At 68.5% G+C, this 19,016-nt stretch overlaps 2 protein-coding genes across 2 annotated transcripts; one reads left to right on the top strand and one right to left on the bottom strand.

Moving 5' to 3' along the window:
- Positions 1 to 517: 517 nt before the first annotated feature.
- On the bottom strand, positions 518 to 8,940 carry SEMA4B (semaphorin 4B). The gene is made up of 17 exons (XM_058033108.1): positions 8,933 to 8,940; positions 8,698 to 8,841; positions 8,201 to 8,390; positions 7,910 to 8,054; positions 4,936 to 5,096; positions 4,640 to 4,702; positions 4,423 to 4,521; positions 4,199 to 4,310; positions 3,869 to 3,985; positions 3,605 to 3,762; positions 3,259 to 3,440; positions 3,023 to 3,173; positions 2,678 to 2,888; positions 2,483 to 2,598; positions 2,179 to 2,342; positions 2,013 to 2,107; positions 518 to 1,889 (listed from the first exon to the last, which is right to left on the bottom strand). Exons 1-17 carry the CDS (start codon positions 8,938 to 8,940, stop codon positions 1,114 to 1,116), a joined length of 2,892 nt encoding a protein of 963 aa, XP_057889091.1. The 3' UTR covers positions 518 to 1,113.
- A 6,120-nt stretch (positions 8,941 to 15,060) lies between these two features.
- Positions 15,061 to 18,986, top strand: IDH2 (isocitrate dehydrogenase (NADP(+)) 2). The gene is made up of 11 exons (XM_058033316.1): positions 15,061 to 15,130; positions 16,035 to 16,126; positions 16,488 to 16,653; positions 17,033 to 17,193; positions 17,273 to 17,416; positions 17,517 to 17,653; positions 17,748 to 17,899; positions 17,973 to 18,085; positions 18,170 to 18,267; positions 18,368 to 18,460; positions 18,797 to 18,986. Exons 2-11 carry the CDS (start codon positions 16,076 to 16,078, stop codon positions 18,882 to 18,884), a joined length of 1,203 nt encoding a protein of 400 aa, XP_057889299.1. The 5' UTR covers positions 15,061 to 15,130; positions 16,035 to 16,075; the 3' UTR covers positions 18,885 to 18,986.
- The last annotated feature ends 30 nt before the right edge of the window (positions 18,987 to 19,016 follow it).

Genomic DNA, 19,016 nt, shown 5'->3' with positions numbered 1-19,016 from the left:
CTGCTGGCAAAGTGTGCAGGGTCAGCCCACAGCAGGGTGGGATGGGGACGAGGACCTGATGCTCCCTGCACGGGCAGTGGTGCCCACATGCAGCACAACACTGTGCTCCTGGGAAGGGGGCTGCCCTCCTCCCAGCCCCAGGCCCCCAGTTTTCTTACTCCTGGTCACCTCTGCCTTCTCCTGTTTCTCACGGTGCCAGGATGGGATCACCCCATTGCTCTGCAGTCCCGCACCACAGGGCCTCCCTGCGCCACCCTGCCGTGGCACGGGCCTCAGGCACGGCCCCAGGACAGCCCAGGGCTGCCAGGAGGTCACAGGGACACAGCCACTGTCCCTGCAGGGCCCCATGTGCCCTGTGCTCAGCCAAGCACAGAGCTATGGCCAGCACAGCCCTCTGCCCCCTTGGAGGCATGGGCAGATCTGCCTCTGGCTGCAGTGAGAGCCAGACGAGGCTGCTCTCCACGGGGCCAGCCGGGAAGGTTCTGCCTGAGGAAGGCACGGAGCCCTGCCGCACGCACGTGTCTGAAGAACTTTATATAAAAACAAGAGACGTTTCCACACACGCGCGTGGGGCCGTGGGGGTGTCCCTGCCCACCCAGCGCAGGGGAAGCTGTTCCCAGCTCCCCTTCCCCGGACACAATTCACATTTTCCACATATCAAAAACGAACCAAGCACAAACACACAGCACATGCCGCGGGGCTGGCGCTGCCCAGCCGCACGCGTGGCCCTGGGTCCCCAGCGGGACGTCACAGTGAGTTGGGGCACGGGGGGTCTGCGGCCGCCCCTCCTGCCCTCTGCATAGAGGGGGTCAGCCCGGCACCAGCAGCCTGAGCCAGGAGCCGTGCCCGTCCCTGCAGCAGGGACGCCGGGCTGGAGCCGTCCTGCAGGGCCCTGGAGGGCACGAGGCGCCCCTCACACCCACAGGTACCGAGGTGATGCCAGGGAGCCGCCAGGCTCTAGGCCCCGCTGGCTGGTGGGCGCTGCCGCAGAGGGTGGGTGCCGGGCTCTGGGCATGCACACACAGACGACACGAACCCTGGCAGTGGTGCATGGTCCGGCGAGGCTCAGCAGAGCAGAGGCAGTGGTGAGTGAGGGCTCGGCTGTCGTCCCCATCACACCACCGAGTCCTGGATCTCGGAGCCCAGGCGCACCCGGGGTCTTTGGCAGGCAGGAGACACCTCCACAAAGCTGTCACGGACGTGGAGAGGCCTCTTCTCCGACTCAGAGAAGGTGCGTGGGGGTCCTGGGGGCTCATGCACGGGGGTACTGACGATGTAGTTGTCCTGCAGGGCCTGGTAGCCCTTGTGCTCAGGAGCCGTGCTGGGCAGGCTGCTGCCGTTCAGGGGCAGGCTCTCCACCGGCTTGCGGGGCGGCTTCTGGTGCCTGCTGGGGTCGCCGGGCTCCACCAAGGCCTTCATGCCGTCGCGGTGCCGGTGCAGCACGAAGAAGGCCAGCACGAGGACGGCGGCGGCAAAGAGCACACACATCACCAGGAACTCGGTCCAGTAGGTCTTGCCGTCCAGCCGTGCTGCAGCACTGCCCACCGCTGAGGTGCTCCGCGATGTGCTGACCGTCTCCAGGGCATCACGGCCAGCAGCCACCTTCCTGCCAGGGTCTGCTGGCCCGAGGGCCGGCTCCTGCACGCCCACGCAGTAGCTGGCCATCAGCTTGCGGAAGCCCTCCTCCAGCGACCAGCACTCGTAGGTGCCTGCGCGCTCCGGGCTGCCCACCAGAATGAGGGCTCCGTCGGGCAGCACCAGGTAGGAGGCGTTGACAGGAGCCCCGTTGTGCAGCCAGCTCCGCGAGGCCAGGTTGGAGAGCAGCCGGCACGGCAGCGGCCGCACCGCGTTGGGAGGGAGCTGGATCTGCTGGCACGGGGAGCCTGAGGCTGCAGAGACAAGCCAGCATCAGCGACGGGGCCCCAGCCGTGGGCAGGGGCTGCTGATGGTGGATCAGGAGTCTGGGGGATCCCCCAGGACACACACTCACAGCAGCACCAGCGGGAGCTCACCTGGGGGCAGGAGGATGCGGGGTCGGGGCTGGGAGGCGTTGGCCGGCTGGCAGAGCCGCTCCGTGTCGGCATCCTCGATGTCCTGTGCCCAGAGCCTGGGAACAGAGGGAGGGCAGGGCAGTGGGGTGCCCTGGGGTGGAGGGGATGGCAGAGGGTGCACACTTACTGTGGGTGTGCCAGGGGATGTGGGGCGAGCCTGCGGCAGGCGCCCCGGCTCCAGGCACAGAAGGGGTCCCGTGCCAGCACACATTCCCCACAGCTGCGGTACAGGCTGCAGTTGGCAAAGGGCACCTGGGCCACTGCTGTGTAGGTGGCTGCATACACAAGACCCTGCAGGAGGGGACACGCTGGGGTCAGCAGGGTGGGCTCCTGCACACCCCTGCCTTCCCAGGTTTCTGTCCCCCAGCCCACAAACGGGACCAGCCTCAAGCAGGCAGAGCCCCCAGTGCCCCCCTCGCCCCAGCTCCTGCCTGGTCCTGGTCCAGCAGCAGCTGGAGAATGGGCTGCCCGTCAGGGAAGAGGCGGATCTCCTCAATGATGTGCACGCCGTGGTTCACCCTCACGGCCTTGTGCAGCCGCCCGTCGTCTGCAAACAGAGGGGCCGTGCTGAGCAGGGCCGGGGCGCAGGGCACAGAGCCCGGCCTGCCCGGCCCGCCTGCACCCACCCGTGCCCAGGAAGAGGACGTCGTAGGTGCCGCGCAGGCCGGGCGCGCGGTGCACGCCGATCTGCTGGTAGCGCCGCTGGCTCTGCAGCAGCAGCGGCTGGCTGCGCACAGGGCTGTCCATCAGGAAGTGGTCCTTGATAAAGTTCAGCACTCGATCTGGCATCTGCAGCGATGAATTGATCTTCAGGTGCCGCGTGTGGCTGGTGATGCACTGCAGGGAAAGGAAGGGGCTCGGAAGGGCCTGGGGAAGCGGCTGGGTACCATGCTGTGGCAGCCACTGGGAGCAGGAGAGCAACGGGGCAGTGCTGCGTCCTGCGCTCGGGCAGGCGCCAAGGGCCCACCTACCATGCCCGGCCGGGGCTCCGGCACGGGGCCGGTGTCCGTGTACCACTGCTGCGTCTCGCGGTTCACCTCCTTGTAGAGCCCGCCGAAGGCGCGCTGCACGCTGCGCATGGGGAAGGCGCAGACGGCCGAGCTGCCCAGCCCGCCCTTGTTCCTGGTGAGGATGGGCACAGCCCGCGGCAAGATCAGGGCCTGGCCCTGCCAAACCCCCCGTGCTGCCCTGGGTCCCCACCACTCACCACTGCGAGGTGAAGACACCGTAGAAGAGCGTCTCCCTCCAGCGCAGCTCATCCGGGGTGAGCACAAAGATGTCCTGCAGCACGTTGAAGGGGAACCCGTCCTCAGGGTGTGAGCAGAGCAGCTGTGCCTTCAGGAAGGTTGTCCAGCGCCGCTGCAGCACGCGCTCCCCGCCCTGGTCCCCCTGCGTGGCACAGCGGGTCAGGGGGCGATGCCGTGGCCGCAGGGCACCCCACACACTGAGAGAATGGGGGTCCAGGTGTGCAGGATGGCCCCACATCCCCCCACCCCAGCAGCGAGTCACGCCCCAGGCACAGCCCCCACACCCCCCTGCTGCCTTAGGCCCACCTTGCACACACGTGCGATGCGGGAGACGATGGTGTTCTCAAAATAGTCAAACTCCTTCCCAGTCTCGCTGAAGAAGAAGTAGACCTTGTCGTCGTCACCCTCAGGGTTGCCGGCAGGGAGGCTCTCCCGCAGGTAGGCTGAGCCCACGAACGCTGGGTCTGGGGGCACGAGCACCCTCAGCACTCTGGCCCCATTCCTTGCCTCCCTCGCTGCAGGGGAGAGAGGCCCCGAGCAGCCGTGCCAGCCCCAGCCCTCAGCCCTCACCTTGCAGCCAGTTGAGGGAGTTCTCGGTCTTGAGGGCGATGCGGCTCTCCTGGCTGCGGGAGATGGTCGGCTCGTTGCCCTGGAAGTTGCTGACGGTCCCGGCGTAGAGCTCGCCGTCTGCCAAAGACACGTTCCTGCTGGGACCCACCACACGGCACCAGCACGGCCCTGCTGGGGCCGAGACAGCCTGGCCTTGGCACGGCTTGGCCGGGCAGACGCAGGGACAGGAGGCACGGGGAGGAGGGCAAAGGTCCCAGGGCGCTGCAGGGAGGGCGAGGGCTCCAGAGGGCACAGGAGGAAGGGCGGGGGTCCCAGGGTGTCGTGCCTTACCGACCATGACAGCTGTGGAGCGGTACTCAGGGTCAAAGGGGCAGCGTCCCTTCCCGTCCTCCAGCACCACCTTCCCCGACGCGTCCCGCTCCAGGCTGAAGTGCTGCACGTTCTGCAGCAGGAGGAGGCTGTGAGCCAGCAGCACTTGTCCCAGTGCCAGGGACCCCAGGGCAGGGCCCTGACGGCACAGGGGGACCTGCAGGGGACCCTGTTCCTGTACTCACGATGTAGGCGCAGGCCGGGCTGAAGGCGCAGGTGCCACAGGTGTACAGGTGGGTGCTGTTCAGCTGCAGCAGCAGCTTGATGTAGTTGTGACAGTCCCTCTGTGGGGGTCAGAGGACCCAGCTCAGCCCTTGGCTCAGCTCTCACCCACACCCACCCCGCACAGGGCACTGCCCGTACCCACCACTGCCCCCGATGCCTGCTGGCAGTGGGGCTCACCTGGGGGTCCTTGCCCTTGAACACACACTGCCTCTTCTTCTCCTCATCTGCACTCCACAGCAGCTGTGGAGAAGGCACAGTCACTGGGAGTCCCCCGTCCCTGTCTGGTCAACCCACACCCTCCTTGGGCTTGTTCATAGCAACCACATGCTCCCCACCTCAATCATCCTGCTCTAGGGCGGTTGGTCCTGAATACACGATGGCTCACACGGACCCAAATGCTGGTGCGGATCCCCGGCACTCCAGCTGGGTGCCCCCTCCCTCCCCAAGGGCCGCCCAGCCCACCCTGGGCTCACCCTACGAGCTGGGGAGCTGGGCTGAAAGTTGCTGGTGTTGAGGGTGAGGAGCAGCTCTCGTGCCCCCAGGTAGAGCGTCCTGCCGTCTGGGCTCAGCAGCAGGGTCGTGTAGTTGGACACGCCAGGTGCCTCAAAGCGCCGCACCACCCTCTCGGCCGAGTCTGTGGGGCAGAGCGACAGGCATCAGCCTCGTGCTGGCACCTCACCCCAGGACCCTGCACCACGGCTGCTCCCGTCCCTCTGCCCAGCACCTCGGCCATGCCACCCACCCGGGGCAGCCAGGGCCAGATCCAGCTCTGCCCACAGCGCCAGACACACCACAGCGCACTGTGCAGGGCCCTGCTAGTGCCCGGGGCCGCCGCGAGGCACAGCCACCTCCTGGCCCTCAGGATGCCACAAGAGCCCTGCCGAGCACTGGGGCAGCTGCCCAGCCACGTCCAGCCCTGGACTCAGCCCTGCAGCATGGCAGGCTCAGCCCAGCCCAGGCCCACAGGGACCCCAGCCTCACTGCAGGGGGAGATGAGCGCTGGGAGTATCCTCATGCCCCAGCCCGCAGGGCTCAGCCTCTGCAAAACAGAGGGCTCAGCCCAGTGCAGGACGTGGGGCTCAGCCCTGTGCTGCATGTGGGGCTCAGCCCATGCTGCCCACACTGCCCTGTGGGGCTCAGCCCGTGCTGGATGTGGGGCTCAGCCCACGCTGCCCACACTGCCCCGCGGGGCTCAGCCTATGCTGGATGTGGGGCTCAGCCCATGCTGCCCACACTGCCCTGTGGGGCTCAGCCTCTGCAAAACACAGGGCTCAGCCCGTGCTGGATGTGGGGCTCAGCCCATGCTGCCCACACTGCCCTGTGGGGCTCAGCCTCTGCAAAACACAGGGCTCAGCCCGTGCTGGATGTGGGGCTCAGCCCGTGCTGGATGTGGGGCTCAGCCCTGTGCTGGATGTGGGGCTCAGCCCGTGCTGGATGTGGGGCTCAGCCCCGTGCTGGATGTGGGGCTCAGCCCCGTGCTGGATGTGGGGCTCAGCCCGTGCTGCCCACACTGCCCCGCGGGGCTCAGCCCGTGCCGGACACGGGCCAGTGGCCGTGCTGAGTCCATGCTGAGTCAGGGTGCGCCCGTCCTGTCCCGTCCCATGCCGTCCTGTCCCGCGTGGGTGGCCTGGCCCCGGAAGCCCTTCCTCTCCCAGCGCCGCTCTGAATCAGATGGGCCTGGCTGTGTGAGCGGACACGTCGGGCTGACTCACGCTGCCAACTCCCTGACCCTCCGGGGACTCCCTGACCTCCCCCAAGCCCCTGCCTGCTCCCAGAGCCCCACCAGGACAACAAACCCAGAGCTCCTGCCAGGCCCTGCCTGGCAAGAACCACTGTGAGGGATCGAGGAGCTGTGGGGCAGTGGTGCTGTGGGGAGCACCCCGTAGCTCTCACCTCCCATTGCTCCACCAACCCCAGGTGCCTCTAGATGGGGCAGCATCCTCCCCGTTCCAGGGGGCTCAGCTGGCCCCAGCACCAGCCCAGCTCTCCACAGTGGTGCAGAGAGAAGGAAGCTGATGCCCATGGGCATCCTCCTGTGAGGGGCCCTGCACCCTAGTGGTGGGGCGATGCCACCCGTGATGGGCACGGCAGCGGAGGGGCAACGGGGCCCCTGTGCCTTGCAGAGCTGTGCCGACACGGGGAGCTAGCTGCTGGTGTGGCTGCCAGGGACCTGTCAGGACAAGACCTGCTTCTTCCAGACAAACCTGCTGCAGGCACATCCAGTGCTCCCAGGGGAGCAGCTCCCAGCTCCTCCCTTCCACCGACCGCAGCCCCACGTGGGCAGCTCCGAGGGAGCCACCGCCGGACACACACCGGCCACCGGCCCCTGCTCCCCACCCAGCTGCCCCGCCTCGCCGGGGTCCAGGCCGGGATCCCCGGGCACTGCCCGTGGCTGCAGCCCCACAGCTCCCACAGGTGTGCAGAGCACGGGGCAGAACCGGTCTGTGCAGGCAGGGCCGGGCAGCGTGGCTCAACACAGCACAGCACAGCGTGGCACGATGCCGAGCTGCTTGTCTCACTGGGTCCCAGCCTCCTGTCCAGCTCAGCAGGTCCCACATCTGCTGGAGCCACCACGGCCGCGGCCAGCGGTCATGGGAGCGTGTGCTGGGGCCACATCGACACCAGTGAGCGCAGCACGCTGAGCCAGGGAGCGCTCGCAGCTGCCCAAACCACGGCAGCCTCCCAGCGCAGGACGGGATGGGCTCTGCTGGCCGGCAGCAGCTGGATCCAGCCACTCCTGGCAGCGCAGCCGTGGGTGGCTCCCCCGCACGGCACAGCTGCCAGGGTGAGCCCGAGCAGCGCGCCCCACGCCTCGCCCAGCCCGTGCCAGCTGCTGGGGGCTCTGCAGGCCAGAGGGGGCTGCAAACAGGCCCCCCACTTGTTACAGTTCTGCCTGCCCTAGCACCCTCCTGGATGTCCCTCCTGGCCCTGCCCAGCGCAGCCCCCCGCACTCGGGCCTCGCAGGTGACAAGTGCCTGCAGAGGGGCTCAGAGCTGTCCGGAGCTGAGCACGGCACAGAAGGGGCTGTGGCGCGTCCCCCACCCCAGGGACACCCTGAGCAGAGTGCCCCGGCCGGCTCACCCTCCCCATCTGGTACGGAACCCGGCCGCCACCGCTGCCCTGCTCGCGGGGCACCAGTGCTCGGTCCCGGGTGCCCCCGGCACACCCACCCCCGGTGCGGCTCTGCGCGGGCCTGCGTGACCGCACACCCCACAGCACCCCGGGGCTCTGCCCCAGCCGTGCTCCGTGTCCCGCGGACGGAGGGCTCCCGGTGTCCCGGGGAGCCGGCGGGGCTGTCACACGGCGTTTCCACGCGGCGTTCAGAGCCCGGGGGACGCGGGACGCTCCGCCGCCCCGGGGCAGACGCCAGCCGGAGCCCTCGGCGGGGGCTGGCTCCCCTCCCCGGTGCCGGCGGACCCTCACCCACCGAAGGCAGCGGACACTCACCGTAGGGCAGGCTGACCCGCGGGACAGGCTCCGGAGCCGCCGAGAGCAGCAGCGCCGCCAGCACCGGCAGCACCGGCCGCGCCGCCATCCCGGACCGAGCCGCGGGGCTCCGCCGCGGCCGCGAAGCCGCCCGGGCGCTGCAGACCTGCGGGGAGAGAAGGGGCTCAGCGGCTCGGTACGGCACGGCCCTGCCCCCGCCCCGCGGCACCGGGCGTACAGCCACGGGCGGGCCCCGCCGGCCGGACCGAACCGGCCCCGCCCGAGCGCTCCCGATCCGCTCCCGAGCCGTACCCAGCCGCTCCCGGGCGCGCCGACCCGCCCGTCCCCCAGCCCGCCGGTGCCCCGGGCGGGGTGGGCCGCTCGGAAGAGGAGGCGGGCGGTTCCCCGCCGGTACCGCCCCCACGCCGCCCCAGCGGGACCCGGCCCCAGCCCCCGCCCCGCGGCCGCCACGGTCCGGAGGGAACGGGGCTTTGTCCCCGGGCTGGCGGCAGCCAGGGACTCCCCCCGATCAGGGAAGGCCGGTGGGGCCGGGACCCCGGGGGGGGCAGGGGGCTGGCTGGGAGCACATCTTGCTGTCCCCGGAAAAGCTGTCCCGGGAGTGTCCTGCCCTCCTGGGGACAGCTCGGCCCCGTGGCTGCTACCAGAGCCGCCCTCTTGTCCCCCAGCTGTGCCCCACGGCCACACTGCCGGGGCTGGGGGCTCTGCTCGCCGCAGCCCAGCGCTCCCTCCCTCCCTCCCGAGCCACGGGGTACCACCGGGTGCCTGAGCCAGCCCCACCACGGGCACACCTGGCCGGCAGCGGTGCCCCCACAGGTAGCACTCGGTGCAGGCGACACAACCCTGCCAGCCCCTGTGCCCGCGCCAGGGGTCCCGCCGAGCTGGTCACGATCTCTGCCTGGCCCTCGGGGGGCTCTGTCCCTGTCCCTGGCTGGCTGGGGCGTGGGCAGGGCTCACCGAGCCCTCAGAGCACTGCCCACCCGGCCAGCAGCGCCCACGCAACTGTTATTAATGACAACTCCTTACATCGCCATGGCAACGGGACGGGGGGACAGGGGGATGGGGTCCGAGGATCCCCCAGGCAGCACACTGGGGCCGGGGGACCCAGCGCTGCCCTCCCAGTGTGGGCTCTGGGGCAGAGCTTCCCGTGTCCTTCTTGGTCAGTCCCAGCCCTGGATTGCAATGGCGGGACCCACCTGGAGCCCCCTGCCCAGGAGAAACGCTCCCCCACACCCAGGACAGCCGTGCCCACACTCCGTGGATGCCTGTGCCCACACTCCCGGGACAGCCGTGCCCACACTCCCACACTCTGCCCGCCTGGCACTGCCGGATGGTGCCCACTCACAGGTCATACCTGCTGTCCAGTGCTGGGGCTCTGGGCTGCCCTTTTGCCCCAAATCGACTTTGCTCCCTTCCTGTTCCCGCTGCTCCTGCTGTTCCTTCCCAGGCCCGGGACAGTCCCACAGCTCCACCCCAGCCTTATCAGCAGCACCCTTTGCCCGGGAAGTGGCACAGACGGACGGGACTCAGCCAGCTGAGCACGTCACCCTGAACAGGGTGGGAGAAGGCGCTCACCCTGCAGCCATGGCCCCCTGCCCCACATCCCACGGCATCTTGGGGGGCTCCAGGGACCTGGCTGCCACCTGTGCACGGCCATGTCAGGGCTGCGTCAACACCCGAGTGCGATGGCATGCAGCGAGGACGGGGGAGCCCCCGTGGGGAGGGCAGCTGCTCTGGGGTGAGCAGGGAGGGCAGGAGCAGGAGAGAAGGAAAGGGAAGGGGCAGGCAGGGAGGAAAAGGAGGGCAGAGCAGGCCGGGAGGGAGGGCAGGAGCAGGCAGCAGAACCAGGCCAGAGCCTGTGCCTTTAAGCGGCACTCCAGCGCTGCTGGCAGCCAGGGCTGTTTACGCCAAACTCCCATTTATCTCCTGTCCTGCCCACGCAGCTGCCAGCGGGGCAGTGCCGGGGGCACCGCAGCTCCCTGCCCCGCTCTGCACCCCGGCAGGCCCGTGCGTGCCCCACGCCCCGCTGCAGGCATTGGCACGCACCGCTGCGGCGGCCCTGCCGCCCTCCCTGCCCACTGCCGGCAACGGGGAAACCTCTCTGGGCTTTGGGCAGCACCAAAACCCGTGGCCTGGGGTCAGCAGGCAGGTGGGGCAGTGGTTTCTGCACCGAATTCCCACGCCAGCGCCCGCACCCCACTCCCACTGGCAGCGGGTGCCTGGGAAGGCAGCGATGGAACCGGGCGCTGCCGCTGCCTGCAGAGAGCGGGCCGGGCTGTGCGTGCCTCACCGCTGCTGCTGCTGCTGCTGCCCGGCGGCTCCAGCAGCCCCCGCAGCCTGCCCCAGCACGGCCCCTGCTCAGGGACCTGCGCCCGGCCCGCACGCTGCCCACGCAGCCGGGCTCTCCCCACCTGGCGGGGCTCACACGCTCGCCCCCGGCCCGGCTGGCTGCGGGAGCCGCCAGACAGCAGCCGGCAGTGCCCGCTCTGAGCACGCACACGCACGGAGGGTGAGCACGCACGCATGCACACCTGCAGAGAGCGGAGGGCCCTGCCCAGCCACAGATGCTGCAGCCCCAGCTGCCGAGCGCCGGCTGCCCGCACACCGCGGGTCTCCCTGCAGCGGGGATACCCGGCCGCAGCTGGAGCGCTCTGCAGCTCCTGGCAGCTCTGACAGGCTCCCCACGGGCCCCGGGCATCCCCCATTCCACGTGCACCGGCTGAGACACCCTGCCTAGCCAAGGGCCTCCCTCGGGGCCAAGCGGGGCTGCCCCCACCTCTCTGGCCCACCGTGAGCTCAGACCCTACTGCCAGGACGCCCTGGCTGGGGTGGGGGTGGTGGCACACAGCCAGCCCCACGCTGCCCCACAGCATCCCCTCTGCCCTGGCAGGGCACTGCGGGGCACCTGCACCCGGGGCACTGGGTGCCCCACCACACACACCCGTCTCATTGCTCCCATCGCTCCTGCACAATGGTAGAGACAGTTCTAAGGACAAGGGGGTATCCCCACCGTCCACCTGTCCCCTGCGATGCCAGGACCAGTCTGTACCCTGCACTGCCTGCCTGCGGAGCTGCAGGGTACACAGGGCCCCCACCCCTTGCTGGGCAGCCCTGGCACAGGGCAGGGAAGAGCCATCAGGAACCCCAGCCACTGAGCACCCTTGGGGGGCAGCGAGGTGGTGGACTCTGAGCACAGGTGTGTCAGCTCCCCGGAGCACAGGAATGGAGGGTCCAGGCTCAGGGATGGGTGCCCCCTTCCCAGCCAGTCCTGACTCCACAGAGCCCAAAGCAGCACCGGTCTCCTCAGCCCCACGGCACCCTCGGTCCTGTGGCACCCTCGCTACCCTTGCCCTGGTGCTCCTCGGGGTCAGAGGGGGTGCCAGCCCCCTAAGCAGCCCCAGGCCCAGTTGGAGCAGGCACTAGGGCCCAAGGGATGACCCAAAAGCCCATGGGACCCTGACCCTCCCTGCAGCCCAAGACCAGGGGCTGCCTGGGCACCAGCAGATCCTCAGACGCTGGGGCCACATGTGTGGGACACACAGCACGTGTGCACCCCACAGGCGTCGGGGCACATCACACCCGTGGGACACACCGCACACACGCGTGGGCCAGTCCCGAGCGGGCTCTGACACGCCTGCCCGTGAGCAGCTGTGACGCTGTCCTGAGCGCCGTGTGTGTGCCTCCACACCCTCGGCCTGCTGTACGCACACCCGGCACATGTAAACACACGCAGACGGGTCACGGGGTGCTCACACCCTGGGCGGCAAACACCGGCCTGGGAACAGGCTGTGGGAATGGCCCGGTGCGCCTGCACCCCACACACACACAGGCACACACACAGGCACACACACACAGGCACACACACAGGCACACACACTTACACAGGCACACACAGACACACATGCACACACACACAGGCACACCCACCGGCTCAGTCACACAGGCACACCCAGGTGCACACACAGCAATGCACACACATTGTCTGTCACTCACACATTGTCACTCACGCACAGCCACACAGCAATGCACACACATTGTCACTCACAGTCACACAATCACACAACGACGCACACACCTTGTCACTCACACATTGTCATACAATCACAGAGCCACGCAGCAATGCACACACACATTGTCACACACACACAGACACACAGTGATGCACACACACTCTCACACGCTGTCACTCGCATGCACAGGCACACAATCGCACAGTCAGTCACACACGGTCACACACCCGCGCGTTCTCACATTCACGCACTCCCAGCCCCCCGCACCCGTCCTTCGGGGACTCCCGTGCACGTGCACGCGCGGCCCCTTGCACGGCGCGTGCCCGCGCACCCGCCCGAGCCCGGCCCTCGCACACGCGCCCCGCGGGCGCGCCCGTCCCTTGCACACCCGCTGCTCCCGCACGCCTCCCGTGCCCGGTGCCCCCCGCTGCTCACCCGCTCGGCGGCTCCGAGGCGCGGCGGGAGCCGCAGGCGGCGGGGGCGGCTCCGGGGTGTTCCCCCCGGCGGCGCGGGGCGGTGCGGGGGCGGCTCCGGGGGGCTCCGCCCGCAGCACAACAAAGGGCCGGCCCGCCCCGCCCCGCCCCGCCCCGCCCCGGCCCCGCCGCCGCCCCGCCGGGGGCCCCGGGCCAGCGGGGCCGGGGGAGGGCTGCTCCCGCCCGGGAGTCACCCCCGCTTTGGGGGCTGCTGCTCCCGCCCGGGAGTCACCCCCGCTTTGGGGGCTGCTGCTCCCGCCCGGGAGTCACCCCCAGTGTGGGGCTGCTGCTCCCGCCCGGGAGTCAACCCCCAGTGTGGGGCTGCTGCTCCCGCCCGGGAGTCACCCCAATGTGGGGCTGCTGCTCCCGCCTGGGCAGTCACCCCCACTTTGGGGGCCGCTGCTCCCGCCTGGGCAGTCACCCCCAGTGTGGGGCTGCTGCTCCCGCCTGGGCAGTCACCCCCATGTGGGGCGGGAACTGCAGGGGGCTGTCGCTGCCCCCACGGTTCCTGGCATGGCACCGGCCCTAAAGGGGTCCTGCCCAGCACTGAGTGTTTCAGCCCCAGCACACTGAGCGGCTTCCAGCACCATGGGACTACTGGGGAGAGTGGTTTGGGGGGCAGCACCCACTGGGGGCCCTTCCTGAGGGTCCCTGGTAGCAGGGGTGGCTATGGGGACACGTAATGCCTGTGTACACGGCCCCAGGCATCATGATGAGATCCTTGTGGTGGTGGCGAGCTCAGGGAGTTTTGGGGTAGTTCATGGGACTGGGCACCTCATGGCAATGTGTAGCTCTGTGTGGTTCAGGGACAGCACGGCCGTGGGTGTGCCCACAGTGGCACACAGAGCTGGTGGCTGCCAGCTGGCTGCCAGCAGAACCCAGAGCAGCTGGGATCACGGACACTGAAACACTGCCTGCACTGGCCTGGCAGAAGTGCCCAGGCAGGGCCACGCTGGCAGCCCCAGGAGCTCAATGGTCGCCCAAGGGGGGACACAGCCCCCACTCCAGCCCGTGGGCCAGCAGCTCTGGGCAGCGCTGAGGGCTCGTGTGTTTGCGGGCAGCATGAGGGAACGCGGCCCTGTCAGCCCCTCGGCGCCCCCTCCACGGGCAGACACACACAGCCCCACACCGTGTCCTTCTCGACCTCTGGCTGGGCCCCAAATCTGCGGGACCTGTCCCCCCTGAAGCGCCGGCCCCTGTCGGCCCTCTGTGTCCCCAGGGCGGCCGTGGAGCACACCGGGATGCCGGCCCTCTGCGTCCCCAGGGTGGCCGTACGCTGGAGCGGAGCAGCGGGAGGCGGCCGGGCCGCGGCCCGGGACGCACGGGCGGTGCCGCTGTGTGGGGCCTGCCCTGGGCCTGTGCCACATGGCCGCCCCCGGGCCCTCCTCGCGGCGACCGTCCCGGCGCTGGCCTGGCCCCGTCCTGCCGGCGCTGCGGTCACTGGGCGGCTCCGGCCGCGGGGCCAGGGCCGGGGCAGCCGGGGGGCAGCCCCCGAGCAGGGCCGGCCGGGGCGGCGGGCCGCGGCAGCCCGGGCCGGGCGCTGGGAGCACGGACACGGCGGAGCCCGGCCCCCCCGGCAGCCCGCGGCTCCTGCTCTGGTTAATGTTAAAGCCAGCCGACGTCAAGGACTGCCGCAGCTCCCCCTGCCCCTCCGCCGGGGGCTGCCAGCTACAGGGCTGTTTTTCCTCCCGGAGCAGGCTCTGCCCGTCCCATGTGGCTAAAAAAAGCCATCGGCTTGGCTGGGACAGCAGGACAACAAATTCCCAGCCCGAGCAGCCTCCTGGCAACCCTGGCACACTCCGTGCACCTTCTTGGGGTGCCCCTGGTGTGCATCACCCCCGTCGTCGTTGTCATCACGGTAGTTGTCCTCGTTGTCGTCGTGGTCCTCCTCCTCCTCCTCCTCCTCGTCCTCCCCACGGGGGCCAGGCGAGGTGAAGGTCCCCGGTGGAACAGTGGCAGTTGCCCTTGTCCTGCTGGATCCAGCTGCCGAGTCACGCGCCAGCCCAGCCGGGAGCAGGGACGCGGCTTCCATGTAGGGTCAGGCCGTGCACGCACGCCCCCAGCCCCATGTGCCACCCCAGTTTCACACGGGGATTTGCAGCTGGGTTTGGTCCCGGTTCTAGGAGGGTTTTTACAGCTGGGTTTTTGATCCTGAGGGTGTCTGATGCCGGTTCCACGAGGGGTTTTGCAAATGGGTCTGGTTCTGGGGGGGGGGGCCATTCTCAGTTCCACGAGGGATTTCAAACCGGTGTCTGATCCCCACGTTTCGTTTAATTTCTGGTCCCAGGCAGGGTTTTGCAGCTAGGTCTGGTCCCAGGGGGTTTTGTTCCCTGTTCCACGAGGGGATTTACAACAGGATCAGGTCCCGGAGGAGTTTGGTCCCCATTCCACGCGGGGTTTGGCCACGTATCCGTAACCCCGACGTAGCCAGGGATGCAACATCCCTCCGGCGGGAACGGGGGTGCTGCGGATCGCGGCCGCGCCGAGCTCCGGCGCCGGGCCGGACGCGGCCCAGGCCCGACCTCGCCGCGGGACCCCCCGCGGGCCCCTCGGAGCCGCGCGGGGCCCCACGAGGGGAGCGGGGCTGTGTCCCGCCCCGGGGCGGAGAGAGCCGCGCCCCGGTGTCCGCCCCGTCGCGTCCGCCCACGCCATGGCCGCCCGTTACCTCCGCGCTGCCCCGGCGCTGCGCCGCCTGCCCCGCTGCCCGCCGCCCGCCGCCGCCGCGGGGCAGCGCCGCCACTGTGAGTGGGGACACGGGGGGACACCGCGGGGCTGTGCCCGCCGCGCCCGGGGAGCGCGCCGGACCCACGGCGGGGCGGCTCGGATTCTTTAGGGGGGCGGTGTCTGAAACGGGATCCGGAGCGGCGCGTACCGACGGTCCGCGGGCCCCTGCCGACCCACGGCGGGTTTTGTAGCTGGGTGTGCTCCTGGGGGGGTGGTCCCGGTTCTACGGGGGGTTTCACAGGTGACTTTGGTCCCTGGGGAGTTTGGTCCCGGTTCCACGTGGCGTTTTGCACTCCAGCTCGTACCTGGTCTGAGCCTGGTGCGGGGGGGGTCGCTCAAGGTCCCGGACCAACGCGGAATTTCGCCCCTCAGGAGGGTGCCAAAATCCTGGTCGTGGTGCCACGCAGAGTTTTGTTGCCTATCAATGCTCCGGTCCCACTCAGGGAGGGTCACCTCTGCTCTGGGTACCGCGTGGGGGTTTACAGCCTGAGCCACAGACAGGTTTGGCACCCAGAGGGGTTTAGTCCTGGTCCAGGATCCACACAGGGATTTGCACCTCGGTTTGTGCCTGAATCTGGCCCCAGGGGATTGCACCTGCTCCTGGTTCTGGTCCCATTCTTGATCTCACTGAGGCGTTGGAGCCCGGCTTGCACGTAAATCCCACTCTGGGAGGAATGTGTCCTTGTCCCTGTCCCCTGCACGTGGTGGGTTTTGCACTCTGACCCCCACTCCAGCAGTGGTGACCCCAATAACGGGCCCAGATCCCAGTGAGGCTTGCCTGTACCTGGCCCTGAGCCAGGGTGGCACCCACACCTGGCTGGATGGAGCTGTGTGGTGCCCACAGATTGCCCTGGCCCCACACAAGGGTGTGGAGCCGTGGGACCAGGGGTGCACCCCTCACACCCCCCCACTGCTCTCCAGATGCCGACAAGCGGATCAAGGTGGCAAACCCAGTGGTGGAGATGGACGGGGACGAGATGACACGGATCATCTGGGCCTTCATTAAGGAGAAGGTGATGGGGGGTGGGGAAGCTGGGGGGTTGCACGGAGAGCCGGTGATCCCTGTGCTGCCCTCTGTCTGTCCCTCCCGCCTCCGTCCCTCTGTATGCAGGAAGCAGGTCGTAAAATGGGCACAACTACCAGAACGACCTTTAAGTGAGGCGGTTGCGGGCAGCGGGGGCTGTCTCACACAGAGAGGCCTATTCGAGGCAGGGGGGATCATCCTGGTCAGCAGAACCACCTGGGGCAGGGGGAACCAGCTTGGGCAGGCAGCCAGGCTGGGCCAGGATGGGTGCCAGGGCTGGCCATGCCGTGGTGCTGCTCCCCAGGCACCCCACACTGTTCCCCCCTTCTGACACTCTGCTGGCCCCTCAGCTCATCCTGCCCAACGTGGATGTCCAGCTAAAGTACTTCGACCTGGGGCTGCCGCATCGGGACAAGACGGATGACCAGGTCACCATTGACTCAGCGCTGGCCACGCAGAAGTACAGCGTGGCTGTCAAGTGTGCCACCATCACGCCTGATGAAGCCAGGGTGGAAGGTGGGCACGGGGCCGAGCTCCCGTTGCAGTGGGGGGGTGCTGGCAGCTCTGTGGGGTGCTGAGCCTCCTGTCTGTGCCCTCTGGGGTCAGCAGTGCCTTCCCACTGCCAGCTCAGGTTTCCGGTGGGTTGGGGCTGCACCATGCTCAGTGCTGTGCCCCTCTGCCCACCCTGGGGGCTTGTGGGTGCTGTGGGGACCCCATGGGCCTGGGGACACGCTGACCTGTGCCCTGTGCCAGCCACGATCTCATGCTGGCTGTCCCTCCCCTTGCAGCAGGGTCTGGCAGCAGCCCGTGGCACAGTGGAGCTGGGCGCTGGCAGGAGCCATGTGCTTCAGGGGGGCTGGGGTTGCTTCAGGGGTCCCATCTGCATGCCCCACAGAGTTCAAGCTGAAGAAGATGTGGAAGAGCCCCAACGGCACCATCCGGAACATCCTGGGGGGGACGGTGTTCCGGGAGCCCATCATCTGCAAGAACATTCCCCGGCTGGTGCCCGGCTGGACCAAGCCCATCACCATCGGCCGCCACGCCCACGGTGACCAGGTGAGCCAGAGCACGGCAGGGAGCTGTGGCTGCCCAGCGCTGCCTCCGCCCCTGCCTGACCCTCTGCCTGCCCCCTCAGTACAAAGCCACCGACTTCGTGGTGGACAAGTCCGGGACGTTCAAGATGATCTTCACGCCAAAGGACGGCAGCGGCACCAAGGAGTGGGAAGTGTTCAACTTCCCCGGCGGCGGCGTGGGCATGGGCATGTACAACACGGACGAGGTACTGCTGGGGCTCAGGGGGCCCTCGGGGCAGCGTGCCTCCCACCCTGGGGATGCCAGCTAGGGACAGGGTGCCACGAGGCTCTGCGCTTCCCTTGCAGTCCATCTCTGGCTTTGCGCACAGCTGCTTCCAGTACGCCATCCAGAAGAAGTGGCCGCTCTACCTGAGCACTAAGAACACCATCCTCAAGGCCTATGACGGGCGCTTCAAGGACATCTTCCAGGAGATCTTTGATAAGTATGGACCTGGGGGGGGGTCTGGGCTGTCCTGGGGGCGCTGGCAGCGAGACCCATGTGGGGTGAGCGTGGCTGACCCCGGCCCGGGCTCCCAGGCACTACAAGACGGAGTTTGACAAGCTGAAGATCTGGTACGAGCACCGGCTCATCGACGACATGGTTGCCCAGATGCTGAAATCCTCCGGCGGCTTCGTCTGGGCCTGCAAGAACTACGACGGGGATGTCCAGTCAGACATCCTGGCCCAAGGTGGAGCAGGGTAGGGTGCGGTGGGCTCTGCAGCGTCACCCCCGGAGCTGTCCTGACCCCCGTCCCCCCGCAGGGTTCGGCTCCCTGGGGTTGATGACCTCTGTCCTGGTGTGCCCGGACGGGAAGACCATTGAGGCCGAGGCCGCCCACGGCACTGTCACCCGCCACTACCGGGAGCACCAGAAGGTGGGCAGAGCCTGTGAGCTGCCTGTGCCAGGCTGCCCAGGGCAGGGTGTCCCCAGCAGACAGCTGACCCCTGTCTCTGCGCAGGGCCGACCCACCAGCACCAACCCCATTGCCAGCATCTTCGCCTGGACGCGCGGCCTGGAGCACCGCGGCAAGCTGGACAGCAACCCGGAGCTCATCAAGTGAGCAGGGGGTGGGAGCCCCGGGGAGGGTCCCTGCAGCAGCTGCTCTGGTCGCACCGTGGCAGCAGCTGCGCAAACCGTGCCCCACACCCGTGCCCAGGTTTGCGCAGACGCTGGAGAAGGTGTGCGTGGACACCGTGGAGAGCGGGACCATGACCAAGGACCTCGCTGGCTGCATCCACGGCCTTGCCAAGTACGGGGGCTCTCAGGGCACAAGGGGGGCAGCGTGGCTGCACGGGTGACCGTGCGGGTGGGGGGACCCTCTAGGGTGGCCACAAGAACAGCACAGTGACCACAAGGACGGGCTGGCCCTGCAGGGCAGCCTTGAGAGTAGGAAAGTGTCCAGGAGCTGGCTGGGCACGGTGGCCACAGGTGGTAGCTGCTGGCCTCTCCGGACAGTCCCCAGGGACTCAGGTTGGCTGTTCGCTACTGACTGGGTTGGGCAGGGGCCACATGCTGGAGCCAGGGCTGTGGTGCCTGTGGGAGGAGGCAGGCAGGGACCACCCCCAATCCCTGTCTGTCTCCCCAGTGTGAAGCTGAATGAGCACTTTGTGAACACTACCGACTTCCTCGATGCCATCAAGAACAACCTGGACAAGGCTCTGGGCAAGAAATAGGAGACAGCCTCTCCATCTCTGGGATGGATGGGGTTGGGAGGGGCCCAGTGCCCTCCCCAGCTCCCCAGCACAGCTCAGGAACAGTTGAATAATTTTTCTAAAGTTTTCTTAGGAGTGTTTTTACAGCCTTTG

The sequence above is a fragment of the Melospiza georgiana genome, chromosome 13 (genome assembly GCF_028018845.1).
Source record: "Melospiza georgiana isolate bMelGeo1 chromosome 13, bMelGeo1.pri, whole genome shotgun sequence".
Classification (NCBI taxonomy): Eukaryota; Metazoa; Chordata; class Aves; order Passeriformes; family Passerellidae; genus Melospiza; species Melospiza georgiana.
This window is presented reverse-complemented; position numbering and strand designations above follow the sequence as displayed.